Source organism: Puma concolor, chromosome B2 (genome assembly GCF_028749965.1).
Source record: "Puma concolor isolate L17-30 chromosome B2, mPumCon1.1.hap2, whole genome shotgun sequence".
NCBI lineage: Eukaryota > Metazoa > Chordata > Mammalia > Carnivora > Felidae > Puma > Puma concolor.
Window position 1 is genome coordinate 121,376,211 of NC_141671.1, and position 17,369 is coordinate 121,393,579.

General features: G+C 38.7%; 1 protein-coding gene across 1 annotated transcript in view; it reads right to left on the reverse strand.

Moving 5' to 3' along the window:
• Nucleotides 1-17,369, reverse strand: part of MOXD1 (monooxygenase DBH like 1) — a 91,599-nt gene that overhangs the window by 11,642 nt on the left and 62,588 nt on the right. Inside the window, exons 5-10 of the mRNA XM_025925716.2 lie at nucleotides 8,957-9,136; nucleotides 8,323-8,425; nucleotides 6,675-6,841; nucleotides 5,392-5,583; nucleotides 4,166-4,225; nucleotides 559-701 (exon numbers count right to left, since the gene is read on the reverse strand). Of these exons, the coding sequence (XP_025781501.1) occupies nucleotides 559-701; nucleotides 4,166-4,225; nucleotides 5,392-5,583; nucleotides 6,675-6,841; nucleotides 8,323-8,425; nucleotides 8,957-9,136 (845 nt within the window). The remainder of the gene's footprint in view (nucleotides 1-558; nucleotides 702-4,165; nucleotides 4,226-5,391; nucleotides 5,584-6,674; nucleotides 6,842-8,322; nucleotides 8,426-8,956; nucleotides 9,137-17,369) is intronic.

Genomic DNA, 17,369 nt, shown 5'->3' on the forward strand with positions numbered 1-17,369 from the left:
TACAAACAATGCAATTTATGTTGACCATCTGCTTTCCTTCTAAGAGTCTAGATTTTGGTACTTACTAGGCATAGAACACCTATGTAACCAGCCCTTCATAAAAACTCTGAGTATTGAGTATCCAATGAGTATCTCTGGTTGACAACATTTCATGCATCTTGTCATACTTTGATGCTAGTGTTATTAAGTACATTCTGTGTTATTCCACTGGAGAGGCCCCTTGGACACTTGTACTGGGTTTCCTCTGGACTTGGCCCATAACCTTTCTCCTTTTGTTAATTTTGCATTGTATTCTTTCTCTGCAATAAATGTCAGCCATGAACACAGTAATAGGCTGAATCCTTTTGGTCCTTTTAGAAAATCACTAAACCTGGCAGGAGTCTTGGGGATCTGGATATGCCAACCAAGAAGCTCACCTTGTCACCCAGCTAAAAAAAAAAAAATTAAATAGGATAGGACTTGAAAAAATTCTATAACATGGTGGTAAATCCAATATGAAGACAAGCCCATCCTTCTCTGAAGTATACTATCCCACTACGAAATCCATTTACTACTTACGTGACTGGCCTATAGATCTCCTTAACGCCAATGAACTGAAGTTGTTCCATAATGTCAGGAATACTTGCACATCGAGTAAGATTAATTCTTGGGTAGTAAAGAAGGTATGAAAGACACATTTCATTCCTGGTGCTTAATCCTCCCTGAAAATGGAGATGTTTTATTTAGAAAAGTATATGTTCCACCAACTTTGACACAGCACCCAAGCCACCAATGTCATACAATTCCATCCAGCTTTAACAAATCTTAAACCTGAAAAATAATAATCTCCTTGACAATTTGATTTTTAAAAAAGGCAGACACACGTTGAAAAATTAATAGAATTATTTCCATCTCTTTAAAAGTTGCCTTTCTTTAACAACCTAATAATCTCTTTCAGTTCTATTCATATGATGTGAACTTCTCACCACAGTGAGGATTATGGGGCTGTTTGATTAACAAACAGGTTATGAATCAGTCAGTTTGATGGAATCTTTGCCCTATTGCACTGAATTTTCTATAATCTTGTTTTCATGTGTATCGACATCAGCAGATGCATACCACAGGGAGACAGGTTTCACATTTTGCATCCAGGTAATAAACTATCTACTGAAATTAAGAAGATCAAAGCTTCTCAGAAGAACAGAATCTAGAATAGAATCTAGAGTTGCTACAATATATTATCCACAGTGTTGAATTTTCAACCAAAGTTTATTAAATATAAAAAGAACCAGGAAACTGTGATCTGTGCTCAGGAAAAAAAAAAAGTTAGCAGCAGAAACGGATTGTGAGAAGATACAGATGCTGGATTTAGTAAAAACTTAAAAACACATATAAATATGTTTAAAGAGTTGAAGAAAGATGTTCAAGTAATTAAAGGCAAATACGTTAAAAATGAGTAAACAAGCAGAGAATGGCACCAGAGAAAGGAAAACATAAAAAAGGACAAAATAAAAGTTCTGGAGTTAAAAGTTATCATCATTTTTTTTTTTAATATATGAAATTTATTGTCAGATTGGTTTCCATACAACACCCAGTGCTCATACCAAAAGGTGCCCTCCTCAATACCCATCACCCACCCTCCCCTCCCTCCCACCCCCCATCAACCCTCAGTTTGTTCTCAGTTTTTAACAGTCTCTTATGCTTTGGCTCTCTCCCACTCTAACCTCTTTTTTTTTTTTTTTTTCCTTCCCCTCCCCCATGGGTTTCTGTTAAGTTTCTCAGGATCCACATAAGAGTGAAACCATATGGTATCTGTATTTCTAAAAGTTATCATCATTGAATACAAAGTCACAGTATTGGTTTAACAGCCAATTTGAGATGGCAGAAGAAAGAATCAGTGACCTTGAAGATAGATCAATAGAAATTTTCCAATCCAAAGGACAGAGAGAGAGAAAAAAAAAAGTATAGAAAATGAAAATATCCCAGAAAATATCTCAAAATGCAATATTAAATGTTCTAACATACATGTAATTAGAATTCTACAATGAGAAGGAAGAGAAAAAAAGGGTAGAAAAAATATTTGGAAAAATAATGGCTGAAATCTTCCCAAATTTAGTGAAAAACATGAACTTACAGACCCAAGAAGGTCAACAAATTGCCAAAGATAAATATGAAGAGAGCAATACCTAGACACATCAGTCATGCAGATGAAAGACAAAGAGAACATTTTGAAAGCGGCAAGAGAAAAATGACACATAGCATACAGGCGAACAATAATAAAAATGACAGATGACATTTCGTCATAAGTGATGGAAGAAACAAAAAGATATTGGGATTATAGGAGCTCCTGGGTGGCTCAGTCGATTAAGCGTCTTTCTCTTGATTTTGGCTCAGACCACAATCTCACGGTTGTGAGATTGAGCCCCACGTGGGACTCCTCACTGGGCATGGAGCCTGCTTAAGATTCTCTGTCTCCCACTCTCTGTCTCTCCCCTGCTAGTGTTCTCTCTCATCTGTATACCCAGATGTGCTAATATTCTTTAATAGAAACTCCATCCTTTGCCACTTAAATCAATGCCATGTCTATTCTAAACCAAGTTTCCATACAGGGGGTTTATAGGCCAGTCTCCAAAGTTCCTATTATGTTCTACTGTTCTAACTCTGGACCCAAGTACACTATCGATCACCATAGCTTTAAAATAGTCTTCATATCCAATGGCTTGTCTCCACCTTTTACTTTTTAGTAGTGTCTTGCCTATTATTAACCTTTGCTCTTCTAGGTAGATTTTAGAATCAACTGGCTCCATATAAAAGCTAAAACTAAAATTTTTAGAAATACATTTTTTAAAAAGAGAAAATCTTTGCAACTATGACTAGGCAAAGATTTCTTAGGATACAAGAATCTAAAGTCATAAAATTTCTGTGAATTTTTTATTGGAATTACATCAAATTTTTAGGCCAATTTGAACAGAAAGATTACTTTATTGGGCTTTTCTATCCATGAACATAGCATCTCTTCATTTCTTTTGGTGTACTGTAGTGTTTTGCAATCATGATTTATAATTTTTTCCAGAGACCAAGTAATATTAGATTTTAAGTAAATATTAGGTTTTATTTCTATAGAACTTCTTGAGATAGTTTCTTATATACTAAAATACAGTTAATTTTAGATACCAATTTTCAGGGGGGTTTTGATTTAGAAAATTACAATGTCTGTGAATACTGTATTTTGCTCCTTTGCTTCTTCCTTTCTGATCCATAGATATTTTTTTCCTTCCCAGTAATATGTTGCATAGAAATAGTGATAATAAATACCTATCTTCTTCCTGATATTAAATTAGTACTTCCAATATTTCATTTAGTTAGATATTTGCTACATATTTTTCATAGGTAAGCTGTATCTGGTTAAGGCACTTCTCTCCTATTCCTGGTTTGTAAAATGTTCTTTTTTTTTTTTTTTTTTATGACTGCCTTAAATTTTATGAAGTCTTTTTCTGCCCCTATTGATGTGGTCACATGTCTTTTTCCTTCAATCTCTTAATGTAGAATGGTATTAATATATTTTCTATTTTAAACCAATTTTACATTCCTTAGCTAAATTAATCCCAAATTTGCTCTAACATTTCATTTTTATATGATGCAGAATTTGGTTTGTCAATACTCTGTCCAAGATATTTCCATCAGGTGCATGTTGCTGACCTCTTTCATACTGTCATCATCAAATTTTAGTATTAAGAGTATGCTGACTTCATAAAATGAGTTGGTGGGTGATGTTCTCCGGAAGAGACTGGGTAAGGCATGAATGTTTGTCAGGACTCCCCCGTCAATCTGTTTGGTCAGAAGAGCGACCTTAGGGTCATACAATTCATTCTTCCTTTTGAAGTCTTGATTCATCTAAGTCCAGACTCCAGCAGATGGTCATTTGTGATCACAGGTCTTTAATAAGTTTTGGTGAGGAAAAACTAAAAGACTAGAGATAGCTTTTCATGAATGAGCAAATAAATTCTACTGCAAATATTGCTATTGTATCACTAGTTAACCTGATAAAATGCTAAAACAGCTCTAACTTCTCTCTTATGATGTTTCATGTTCAAGAGGTTCAGGAATTTTGCCTCTAAATTGGAATGCTTTTTACTTTTTCTCCTTCTCCACAAAGGAATGTTAATAATAATAAAAATTTTCTTACCCAAGTCATCCGGGCTCTATCTTTTGTGTTGTAACGACACTCAGTAATGAGATTATCTCCCTAAAACATAAAAATAAAAGCTTTCAGATTGGAGTTTAGTTTGCTTTATTTATGTAATCCATTTGTAGGCCAATAGTTTTATTTGCTACATGAGTAGATTCATTAAGCAATTTGATTCAGGGAGACCTTTGATCTACTTAATTCTAAGAATACTAGTATAATAAACAAGCAAACAAACAAATAAGGCTCTCTCAGGCCATACTCCACCATGTTCTAGCTGAATGACCTTAAATAAGAAAAGAATTAACTGGGCACAATTTATTTATTTAAAAAGTAATATATAAAATAACTGTTATTTTGCACAGCTGTTGTGAGGACATTAAATGATACAACACACACTTAGCTCTTAGATTAAACATTTCATAAATGTTAGCCATGGATACTAGTTATTGTGTTACCTCTTCGTTTATATTGTTTTCTTTAAAAGTCTTTAGTCATGTCTTTATTTCCTTACAACAGAATTCTGAAGCAAAATAATAGTAATTTATTGCTCCAGTGTTTTCTAACCTTTTGAACAATTCAGTACGCATAGAAAATAATTTTTTTTTATGGCTCACCCCTCAGGTAAATGGACAGACGGCTATTCATAGACCAAAGACAGCTCGCTCTGGGTGTTGGTCCCTAGATTTGCTCTCCCTGGCCTACTGCTCAGAAGGTGCAGAGATCAATATCTCAACACATGCTCTTCCATAAACCCAAGTATTGTTGCAAGCTGGATTACAGAGTATAGTATAATTAGTTCTGTCCAAAAACTTTGTCAGATGAAAGAATTACCCTTATATTCATTTTCACTGAACTGTAACTTCCCCAAACCATCCTATGGTACAAAAAAGATCTCTGATTTTTCCCATCACCAGAATTGCCATGCAAAGGTTTCCTGGAAAGTTAAGTAAGAAAAGAGTAATGTTTGGTACTCAGAAACCAAGTTTTCATTTTCTTCTTAAAACAACTTGAATTGCCCATGGGAATAGTAAGAAAAATGAGTTTTGATTTTGGAAAAGAGATCAAACACATTCCATCTGGGTTGTGCAACACCCACAGTGGGTGGTTTAAAGAATGTGAATACGATGAGCAATTCATTTTACACATAGAAACCTTGCTAAATCTCAGCTGATATATGTCTTGACTTTTCTAATATTCAGTGAAAGAGAAGAAAGCATTCATACTGGTAAGATTGTTTGTTCTTCCTTTAGATACTGAAACTCCTGAAAATTGAAGTCAAAATCATCATCATAAGCCAGTAATCTCAATTCCTCCCCTTTGCGAAAATGACGGAGCCTGATGCCCCTGCCCGCCAGGTGAGCATGAAGAAGCACAGCAAACACATGGATTCCACTTGGCTTTTCAGCTTCCAGAGCCTAAGGGCAGGGCACACAGAGGAAGACACAATTAGCCCAAACAAGCGCATGTTCAGACAGTTCACAGTAAAAGAGACTTGGAGGGACAACTAAGAAGAAAATCTAAAGCAATTTAAGTGAATGCTTGAGCAGCCAAACATTTTGAACTTGGATTTTTTCATGACTTATTCCTAGCAGGGTTATTAGCTTTGTGAAGTAACGTTTGTAGGGAGAGAAGAAAGGGACCGAATGCTTACTGGGGACCTACAGAACCACTCCTAAATATTATCTTTCTTTTTCCTTCTTTTAGGAGGTAAAGAGTCAATCAAAGCTCCTGGCAAAAAGACTCCAGTATGTTAGTGACCTGTAAATGGAAACTCTTAAAAGGACAAGTCATTCCCACTTTTTAAGATAAGAAAACCAAGTGGAAGAATGGAATTATGTGAATTGTCCATGGTCCTACAGCTAGTAAATGATGTCATGGCAATTTGCATCATGGTCTAAATAACTCAAAGGGCTCAATCTTTCCACTTCATCAATCTGCCATCTGTCTACAATTCTTTATGGTTCATAAAAAATATGATCAAATGTGATTGAAATATGTTTGCTTAAGAAAAGAAGAACTATAAATGGAAGTAGCCATTATTAAATACTTAAAATGTTTTTTTCTTATCCAATATGTATTTTTATATTGGGTATTCTTGCTCTTTGGTTTAAGTAGGGAAATTATAAGCAGAGAAAAGGAGAAAAAATTGAAAATGAATAATGGAAAAAAAAAACAAATGTAGATGAAAGTTAGAGAAATGCAAAAGACACTAGATAACCAAAGGTAGAAATTGTAAAAGAGAAAATAAAGTGTCCAATATGAAATAAACAAAGGAAGTAGGTCAGGAAGGAAAACATCCTGGATATTAGTCTTGTCCAGAATTCTACTCCTATAGACTTCAAGATTTAAAAAACCATCAGATGTCTTCCCACAATGATAAATAATGGCTTTAAAACATGACAACAAGAAAAAGATTGGTAATAATAAACATGAGATTTTCCAAACATAGTTTTCTAAGAGCATTATTCTGTAAGTGGCAGCTCGCAGACTCAGATGTTCCACATACCTCTTCTAGGCATTCCAGAGTGCAGTGACCCTCAGACCGAAATTCAGGCATCCCTGGAGGGATGGTATGGAAGAGGCTTACCCAGAGGCCAGCCTCAATCACCCCAGCATCGTATTTCCTTATATCTGTTGTATGAAATAACCTCAGTCCGGAATTATCTATTAAGCCTGGAATGCGAGCATATAGTTAAAAGTGAGTTTGAGTTCTTAAAAAAATAAAAATAAAGGTTCTCCACATTCAGCTGAAATGGGTTTATTCATTTTCCTTAAAACTTCATAAGGGAAAGAATTACAAGTAAAGATCACTGAAATACAACATTCAGTTTCACAAATGGGAATTAAAAGACAAGTCGCCATACTGTCTGCAACCATTTTTGACTTCCAGAGCATACCATGGGAAAAATGTTTGTGTGGTCTAGCTGATATAGTCCACAATTATCTAACATAAAGACAAAAGGGAAATTCTAAAGTCACTCAATAGAATGTAGAATAACTCAACAAAAGTTTTATTTTATATTGTTTTCAGGTAAAGTTCAGTAACATTTCTATAAAGGGAGAAACCCCTTGGTCTAGAAACCATCCGCTAATAGAATAAACTATTAGTGATAACGTTCTTTATAGTTTGCCACCATTCTTTTAATCATTCAACAACGGTCATTCAATCAACAAAAAATAGTAAGAATCTATTATGTGAATAGCATGCATGATAATAGGCATGGGGGGATTAACGATGAGTAAGACACATTCCTTACTGTGACAGTTTTCATAGAGGGGAAAGTATGACCCAAACCCTTCATAAATTTGTTCCACTGACTTGGGAATTAATTGACTCCTTTCTGGAGGGTTGACTTACCTACCTGTGACTACCAAAATGACGGTTTGGAACAACTGACATATACATAAATTTATATTAATTGGTGTGATTAGTTTTATTGTGTCTCTTTCCCACCACACTATAATTTCCATGAGGGTGGTTTGGTTTGTATCATAAAGCACAGACCCAAGACAAAGTTGGTGCTCAGTATTTGCTGAATAGTTGCATAAATCAATGGAAAATAGTAACTTTCATTTGCTTCTTTTGATAGCTTCATATTGAATCTTTCAACTTTTTGGTTTTGGAATATTACATAAGTCGATTTAGAAAAGTAGATTTAGAAATCAAATGTAAATATGCTCATCTCTTCATTTCAATATCATATTACGCAGTGTCACTGCATAAATATTTCTTAAGCATATTTATGGTTTTCCTACCATACAACAAAATCTTAACATTATCTAGCGATGAATGGCAGCTTTTCATATGTGCAGTTAGAAAGAAAATGTTTCATAAACACTGTGTATTTAGGACTAATTTACATCGCAAATAGAAAAATCTATTATTCTACTTTCTGGAAAGTAGCATGCAAATTGTTTTTTTAAGATCAGTGACCACACATGCCCATTTGCCTGGTTCAGTGCTGGTTAATCACTTTTGTCCCAGTATAATTATTAATAGTACCCTCTTTCGCTCTAAAGAGTACACTAATTTGGATGACAAATATATAGGTTAATTCTTTCTAACAATGATGCTAGTTTGTTTCAACTCTGTTAAATTAGGTGTTCTAAAACTTTTAAAAATCAGAAGTAGAATACACGAAGAATAAACTCACCCTCCTTATATGTCGGATTGTCATAATGGACTTCCAGGAGCACATAACGAGGATCTAACGGTGTGCCAAGGGATAATCCAACATGAGGTGGGTAGGAAAAACCCTAAATAAGGAAAATTCCATGAGATGTGCCCTATGAAAGTCCCTACAAGCTCTATTCCTCCAAAAACCCCAACCATTCTCTAAGATATTTCAACATTCTGGAACCCCATCATCTACAGTGGATAAAATAAAGGGGCTTAAGGAAAGAATCTCTGCCAGTGGAAAGAAAAATAAGCTACCCTCATATCAGAAATAGTGTATAAAGCGGGGTGCCTGAGTGGCTCAGTCAGTTAAGCACCCGACTTCGGCTCAGGTCACGATCTCACGGTTTGTGAGTTCGGGCCCCGCGTCGGGCTCTGTGCTGACAGCTCAGAGCGTGAAGCCCGCTTCAGATTCTGTGTCTCCCTCTGTCTGCCCCTCCGCTGCCTGCACTCTGTCTCTTACATTGTCTCAAAAATAAATAAACATTTTAAAAAATTAAAAAAAAGAAGAAGAAATAGTGTAAAAGCTTTACTTGTAAGTATGAGAACCGTAGGGGAAAAACATGATCAATGAATAGTGTCACATCTCCGTAATCAGTCATTAGCCCCACCTCTCCACCAATGGCCCAGGCAAAAATCACAGTCTCGCAGGTGAGGAACGCATCAGGCATGTTAGGATGGTAGCACTCATGGCCATAGTCCAGAACGCTGTCATTAAAGCTGCTACTGCACTGATAGAGCAGGATGTGGTGGACCAGACTCTCATGGCCTCTCTGTATCACTGGCTCCACCTAAACAAGCACAAATGAGAGGGAGGATGTGATAAATCCAACCACCCGACAACACCCTACGGTAAGCATGAAAGTAGCATAAAGCATTCGCAGTTTTGCGAAGGAATCGTTTGTTCAACGATGTAAAGGTTATGATGGGGTTCAAGTATGATGCATTCTGGATATGAAAACAATGATGGTGATGGGAACAATGGCAACGGCAAAGACGAGATGATAACCTGTTCCTCCAACAATCACAGGATTTACTAATCTGTTTGTGTTTTGAACTCACTTTTGTTTTCCTGATCATTCTGCATGGGAGCTGTTTCAAAAATTGCTTTCTTCCAGGCTACTTTGCCCTTGGTCCCCTCCTTTTCCTTTCTTTTCTCCCCCCACCGCACACATAAAAAAAAGAAATTAATGCTATAGACAGGCATAAACTCCCTCAGTCTCACTCTCTTCCACCTCAAAATATTTTTATCCATCCCTACTGAAGGCAGTAGATGATGCCTTATTCATCTATTACCTATCTATCTATCTATCAATACCTATCTATCATATACATATCTACCTGGTGCTGAGCATAGTGCTGGGCACAAAGTAGCGTTCAATAATGGATATTTTTATTCTAGTGATTAAAATCAAATTGTAATAAGAATCTTACCATTAGAATTTAGGAGAGAAAATAACACGGTAGTGATGTGTTCCTGTGACACTGCTGAAATTAGGAGAGGGAAGGTAGAAACCAGCGAACAGAGAAGGGGCAGTAAAGTGGGTTCTAATCTTGACAGCACAATGCATATGAACACGTTCGTCCGTTGTCCTTTCTGTAAGCTCCCTTCATAACACTTGCACACCTCAGCCCAGGGAACTCACAGCGAGCTGAGCACATCCTAAGGTCCCAAAGTGTCTTACCTGCAGAGGACGTACAGGAGCCCTGTCTGTACCTAGTGGAGCTGGGCTACAGGTGTTGCCATCAGCCACAGGGTTCTTTGAACGCTCCATTCATCTGCTAAAGAAACCATGGTCTGTCCCTAAATTTCCAAGGCCTGACCTGTCTTAGAGCTCAACACCTTCCGCCTTTAGCCCTGACTACTCAAAAGCAGGCGAATGCATTTTGAAACCCTTGCTTGTCCTCCGATTTAGACGTGCTTATGAAGATGAAGTGTTTTCAGCTATTGTCTCCTAAGGCTTTCCACTTTGATTTTCTACATAGTTTTTCTTCCTTTCCTTCTTGTTTTTAAATCGGAGAATCTAAGCAGCCAAACAGGAAGCGGTAGGTAGTAGGCAGAGATCTGAACAGGCAGCCGGGGGTTCGACTTTTTAAATCCAGCTTGCCTTTGTGTTACATAGTGAGTCGTGCCATAGCTAGCCCACACGTACATTTTAACATCACATTCACAGCAATGACACTGCGCATGGCTTTGTTTGCACTTGTCTCTCATCTCTAAAAGACTGCGTGCCCTGAAGGCAGAACCTATTTTCTATTTTGCCTGAAAATGACAGTTATTGTTCAAGCACGGTTGCATAACACATTACACAGAAGGGCAACCTAGGATGCCTATTAGATTTTAGTTTCCGTGTCTAGTTTGAGCTCTCTTGTGAAACTTGACTTATTCGGGCACCTCAGCACTCCAAGGGGAACAGGGCACTGCTAATATGTCCAGAGTAAGAGAGGGACGTGAGGCATTTTCACCAAGTGCCTTTTCAGTTCTGGCAGAACCTGTAGGTTGCACTGAGCTCCACAAGGTAGGTCCTAGAAAGGAGCCATTAGGGCTTTAAAGAAAAGCTGGCTCTTGCCAAGGCAGCTACAAAGACAGACGGTCTTCATCGAGGCACAGCAAGAGAAAGCTGAGAATGTGCATGATGAATTATGTGTGGCTGGTGGTGCCTGCTTTGAAGGAGCATCACTAAACTTCTTGAGAGAATCTTTGAAGAGCACGCGTTGTTGTTGCTGCTGTTTTTAATATAGGAAACGCTGAAACCAACCCCAGGCTTCCCAACTACCAATGCATTCTAGGAATAATAATAGTAACATCTGCATTTTACTTAGCACCTACTATCTGCCAACCACTGTATTAGCCACTTGCTACATTTCATTTAATATTTACAATGAATCTATAAGGTAAATATTATTGTCTCCGTTTTACAGATGAGAAAATTGAGACTCAGAAGATTAAGTAACAAACTCAAAATACCATGGCCGGGCAATCGTAGATGGGGATATGAGACTAGGCAGGTCTGACCCCAAAGTCAGTATTCCTCCCACTGCAACACATCATTGGAGGAGGACACATTGGAGATGCATCGGGACCTGGAAGCTTCTGCCTGTGAGTGGGGGGAGGAAAGAGTGGGAGCCTTATGTCTGGGGGGGATTCCTGCCCTCACCCCAGTCGCGTGTCCTTTGGCCCTTAGGGAGAGAAGACAGAGTGTGGCCTTTCAATATGTTCTTTCCTAAGGAGAGCAAATAGCAAGGTCTCTCCTCAAAACCTGGCAAGGTCTTCAAAGAAAATTAAACTGTAATCTGACCTCCAGATTACAAACTGAGGGTAAAGCCTGGAGGCTTTTTCTAAGAAAACAATACATGTATAAAACAACAAGAAAACGTTCTGCATGCAAACCTGAGCACTGATCACAGGAGAAAATAAGAAGGCCGTGAAGAAGCAAAGCTCTTGGCAAAACAGAGAGGATGTGGGAAATGAAAGGGCAGACTGAGAAAAAGAAGTGCCCCAGAAGGATAACAACTGAACTAAGGAGCCACTGATGTCAGAGGAAAAGCACAGGTTACCAAATTCTTGAAGAACAGAAGAATTTTTGGAGAAGGAATTTTAAGATGACCATGTAGAATACTTAAGGGGAACCCCAAGCATATTCTTATGGGAAGGCATAACCTGCTCCGTGCAGGGGACACGTTCCAGGGATCGGGAGCACCTTGACCAGAATGGGTCTGGCTCTCGGTGCCCCAACACGGAACAGAATTTCCCACAGAGCTTCCTGCCACGTTGACCGAGCATAGTTATGCCAGCACACAGCTACCCATCCCCAAAAAGCCTGCTGGTCATTATCTGCTGCTTCCTCAACCAGTTCCACAAACCTTCGAAGCAGTCACATCACCTGTTGTGACATTCTTCTTTAGCCCAAATAAGGCTGCGGCAGAGACCAGAGGGCACTAGAAGAGGTTAAACACTGCTCTTTCTTGGATATTCAGTAATTGTCCGCACGAGAAAGACTTTTCCTTTTGCATCATTGCATCATTTGAAATAATGGTGGTGTTATACATTTTTACATTAAAAACCTTTCTGAGGCAAATAAAGCTATAGTGTAGTGAATCACTGCTGTAAGAGGTAGCACTTTAAAAGGGCGACCTGGGGCGCCTGGGTGGCGCAGTCGGTTAAGCGTCCAACTTCAGCCAGGTCACGATCTCGCGGTCCGTGAGTTCGAGCCCCGCGTCAGGCTCTGGGCTGATGGCTCAGAGCCTGGAGCCTGTTTCCGATTCTGTGTCTCCCTCTCTCTCTGCCCCTCCCCCGTTCATGCTCTGTCTCTCTCTGTCCCCCAAAAAATAAATAAAACGTTGAAAAAAAATTTTTAAAAATAAAAAATAAAAAAAAAATAAAAGGGCGACTTATTTTGGTTGTTTCAGAGATGTCACATTGTCATCACAATCTAAATGAGAATGCCAAAGGTTGCCTCTATTAAAACAAAAATTAAACTTATAGAAATTGCCAAAGGAGGTCATGGCAACATAAAGCATACCAATGCGGATAAATTGGTATTTCTGAGACTGGAACAAACATTCAATTTCATTTTTAGGCCGGCTGTATGACTGCAGAAGGAATAAATAAAAAGGAATCGAAAGTAGTGCATATGGAAGTGGGTGGCAATGACACAAACACCTGATGACATATTAAACTGTGTTATTAACTACAGTGTTCTCGTACACAGGTGGCATTTACAGACCAGAACGGATGACAGTTCCATACACCCACCTTCATATGCAATAGAGGCCAGGCAAGGATGGCCTGGCAGCTGTGGGTTACCTGTTAGCCCCAGTGCCTAGTAAAGGAACAGCCTAGAAAAGAAACCACAGGTGGAAGGGAGGTGAGGAGGAAGCCTTCAACCTGAAGTATTCTTAAGAGTAAAATGGTCTCTTCTTGTACCCTATGTCTTCAAAAAATTAAAAATAGAACTACCCTATGTATGACCCAGCAATTCCACTACTAGGTATTTACCCAAAGGATACAAAAATGCTGCTCTGAAGGGGCACATGCACCCCAATGTTTACAGCAGCACTACAGACAATAGCCAAAGTATGGAAAGAGCCCCAAAATCCATTTGCTGAAGAAAGGATAAAGAAGATGTGATAGATAGATAGATAGATAGATAGATAGATAGATAGATAGATAGATACAATGGAATATTACTCAGCAATCAAAAAGAATGAAATCTTGCCATTTGCTGGGGCGCCTGGGTGGCGCAGTCGGTTAAGCGTCCGACTTCAGCCAGGTCACGATCTCGCGGTCTGTGAGTTCGAGCCCCGCGTCAGGCTCTGGGCTGATGGCTCAGAGCCTGGAGCCTGTTTCCGATTCTGTGTCTCCCTCTCTCTCTGCCCCTCCCCCGTTCATGCTCTGTCTCTCTCTGTCCCAAAAATAAATAAACGTTGAAAAAAAAAAATTAAAAAAAAAAAAAAAGAAATCTTGCCATTTGCAACAACGTGGATAGAACTAGAATGTATTATTCTAAGCAGGATAAATTAGTCAGAGAAAGACAAATATCATATGCTTTCACTCATATGTGGAATTTAAGAAACAAAACAGATGAACATAGGGGAAGGGAATGAAAAATGAGATAAAAACAGAGAGGGAGACAAATCATAAGAAACTTTTAAATACAGAGAACAAACTGAGGGTTGCTGGAAGGGAGTCTGGTGGGAATGGGCTAAATGGGTGATGGGTGTTAAGGAGGGTGCTTGTTGGGATGAGCACTGGGTGTTATATGTAAAGTGATGAATCATTGGGTTCTACTGAAGCCAATACTATACTATACTATATGTTAACTAACTTGATTTTGAATAAATTTTTAAAAATTAAAATGAAAAAAAGAGTAAAACAGTCTCCAGTCAGTTCAGATAACTGGACCTTTGAGGTACTCTTGAGAAGACTTAGCAGTAAAAAAGCAAACAATAAGAGAGCTACTAAGCATAGTCAAGACCAAGGTGGAAATTAACATCAACTATAAAACTGGGAATTGAAAAGCTCCAAATATTATACTGTTCTCATGACCTCATCACCTTCTCTTACTCTCTTTATCCAGGTCAATATGTCTAGCATAATCACTGCAACACGCAGACGGCTTAATAACTATTTATTGAATGGAAATGAAGCCTTTCCATGAATGTGACTGAGTCATCAAATTTATTGCCTCCTAATTTTTGATAGTCTAAACTCCAGTGACCTACCCTGCACCCCACTTCAGCTGCCCAATCCCACCGTCCCAGCCTTCACTTAGAACCACTCAGGACTGTGCTCCTCTGAAACTCTCTTTCAGTGCTTTTTTCCTGCTCTGTTGGTTCTCTCATGCCTCCCCAGCCTCTCAACATACCACTTTTTCCCAGGAGGCTACTTGAACTACTTGTGCACCAGCCCCTCACAATGGACTCAGGCACTCACAGCTGCGGATCAATCCTGTAATCTCCCCCTTCTGATCCTCTACTTGGGATACTGAAGATGCTTGCACAACCATTAAGAGCTCAAAAGTCAGGATTCACATTTGTACTTCCAGGCATCAATCTTTCTTTATTTTGCCATGTTCTGTTCCTTGGCTACGGATGAGCATAATCTGTTCGGTGCAGGGCACACGTTTCAGAAAATGAAAGCAGTTTGCTCCCATGCAAACCTTTTATCATCTATGTATACTTGCTAATCAACTCTTGGTAAATGACTCAATTATTTTGGTAAGAGAGGAAAGAATTTCAGTTCACTCTGTCACTGAATGAGGGCAGAGTTGGGGTGGAATTTGATACAAAGGACACAATATGGTTGGAAAATTTTAAAAATTATATAATATAATGAAATGAGGCTAAGAATTTTACTCAGTGTGACCTAGGTCTATAGAATAGGATTAGATGGGGATAAGAAAAAAAGTTCCTAAGTGTCTCAGAAATCCTTAGAACCTAGAACCAAGACCACTGTATCAGAATAGAAGGTAAGAAAATCTTAGTGGAAATGTATATTATCTTTCTGACCTAAAACATTTGGGGTCCTTGACAAAACTGTGCCTGCCTGATGGTCTCGTACCTGCACCTACTGTGAAACTGATTCAGTTCCAAAAGGACTTCTCCCAAAAAGCCACTGAGCATTGGCAAACTGAAGAATCCACGTGCTTTTGCAAACGTCAAATACCAACTACCTTAACAATAACAATAAAGAAATATATATAAGGGCACCTGGGTGGCTCAGTTGGTTCAGTATTTGACTCTTCATTTTGGCTCAGGTCATGATCTCATGGTTCGTGAGTTCAAGCTCCAGGTCGGGCTCTGCATTGACAGTGTGGAGCCTGCTTGGGATTCTCTCTCTTCGTGTCCCTCCCTCACTTGCACGCGCATATGTTCGCTCTCGCTCTCTCTCTCAAACTAAATAAATAAATTTAAAATTAAGAAAAATGTATGTTTTTAATTGTTTATTTAGTTTGAGAGAGAGAGCAGGGGAGGGGCAGAGAGAGAGAGAATCCCAAGCAGGCTCTGCGTTGACAGTGCAGAGACCAACACAGGGCTCAAACTCACAAACCGTGAGATCATGACTTGAGCCAAAATCAAGAGTTGGATGCTTAACTGACTGAGCCATCCAGGCGCCCCAAGAAATAGATTTTTTACTTACTTCCCTTGTGCTGGTTTGAATAGTATCCCTCCAAAATTCATGCCCAACTGGAACCTTGGAATGTGACCTTTTTTGGAAGGAGGCTCTTTGCCAATGTAATTAGTTAAGATGAAGTTACTCTGTCTTAGGATGGGTCTGAATCCAATGACTAGTGTCTTTATACAGAAAAGAGAAGGAGATACAGATTCAGACACACACACACAGAGAAGATGGCCATGTAAAGATGGCCACAGAGGTTGGACTCAAGCTGCCACAAGTCAGGGAAAACCAGAGACCATCAGAAGCTGGAAAAGCCAAGGAAGGATTTTCTCCTAGAGACTTTGGATGGACCAATGCCTTGATTTTGGACTTCTGGCCTCCAGAACTGTGAGAAAATAAATTGCTGCTGTTTCAAGCTACACGGCTTGTGGTCACTTATCATAGCATCCCCAGGAAGCTAATACATCGTCTGCTCTCAATTGTTGTAATCATAAACTAACAATTCACAGATTTGTACATTTTTACCTAGGTCATGAGTATCCCTGCATTTGTTTGTGACAAAAAATTATTACAAATATACATTGTTTCCCCTTACATGATTGATGTTGTATAATTCCATGTACTTACATAGTCATAAGGCTATTTTACTTGATAAATATGCAAGTGCACTTGAGAGAGTTAAAGAAGTTTTATTATCTGTAGCTAAGTATATGTGTACCTTACTTTAGTTTTTACATTTGGAGGGTAAAAATAAGTGGGCGGGAAGGGTGGAATGCCCTTCTTGACTTGTCCAAGTACGAGAGAAAAACAGGTGTGAGAAAAACAGGAGGTTATTAGAGCTCTTATAAGCAATTTTCCTACACTTATTCTTCCAAGTCTACCCATTTAAGATGTTGCTTGTTGAAACATGAGTAGAGCATAGCTCTCCAAAAACAACTTGCAATTCAATAAATTAAAAATTAAAACAAAAGGAGAGAGGTGATGGGTGAAATCTGTAATGAGCTGGAAATCTGGTAAATCTCCATCACTTTTCTTCCTGCCCATTCTTGTTCTTGGCACCCTGCTTTCCATACACACCCCAGGCACAGGTTGCTGTCCATGTAAAAGCCAGGAAACCATCTCTGACAGAGGTTATCCAAAGGGCATCTGGTTCATAATGCAATGCTGCCTATGAAAACATTTCAGCCCAAACTAGCAGTGTAGACAGACAATTACAAAATCATGCTAATATATGCTCATGGGATTATGGTAGGATAGGATAGTAGATGGTATCTACCTGTCCCTCTTTCCTTACCCTCATCCCTAATGGGGAGGGCTTTTTTAGCATGACAATATACCCAACTTATGAGAGGAGACAACCAAATTGAGCAAGAAAATGATATCATTGTCTCACAGGTAATCCA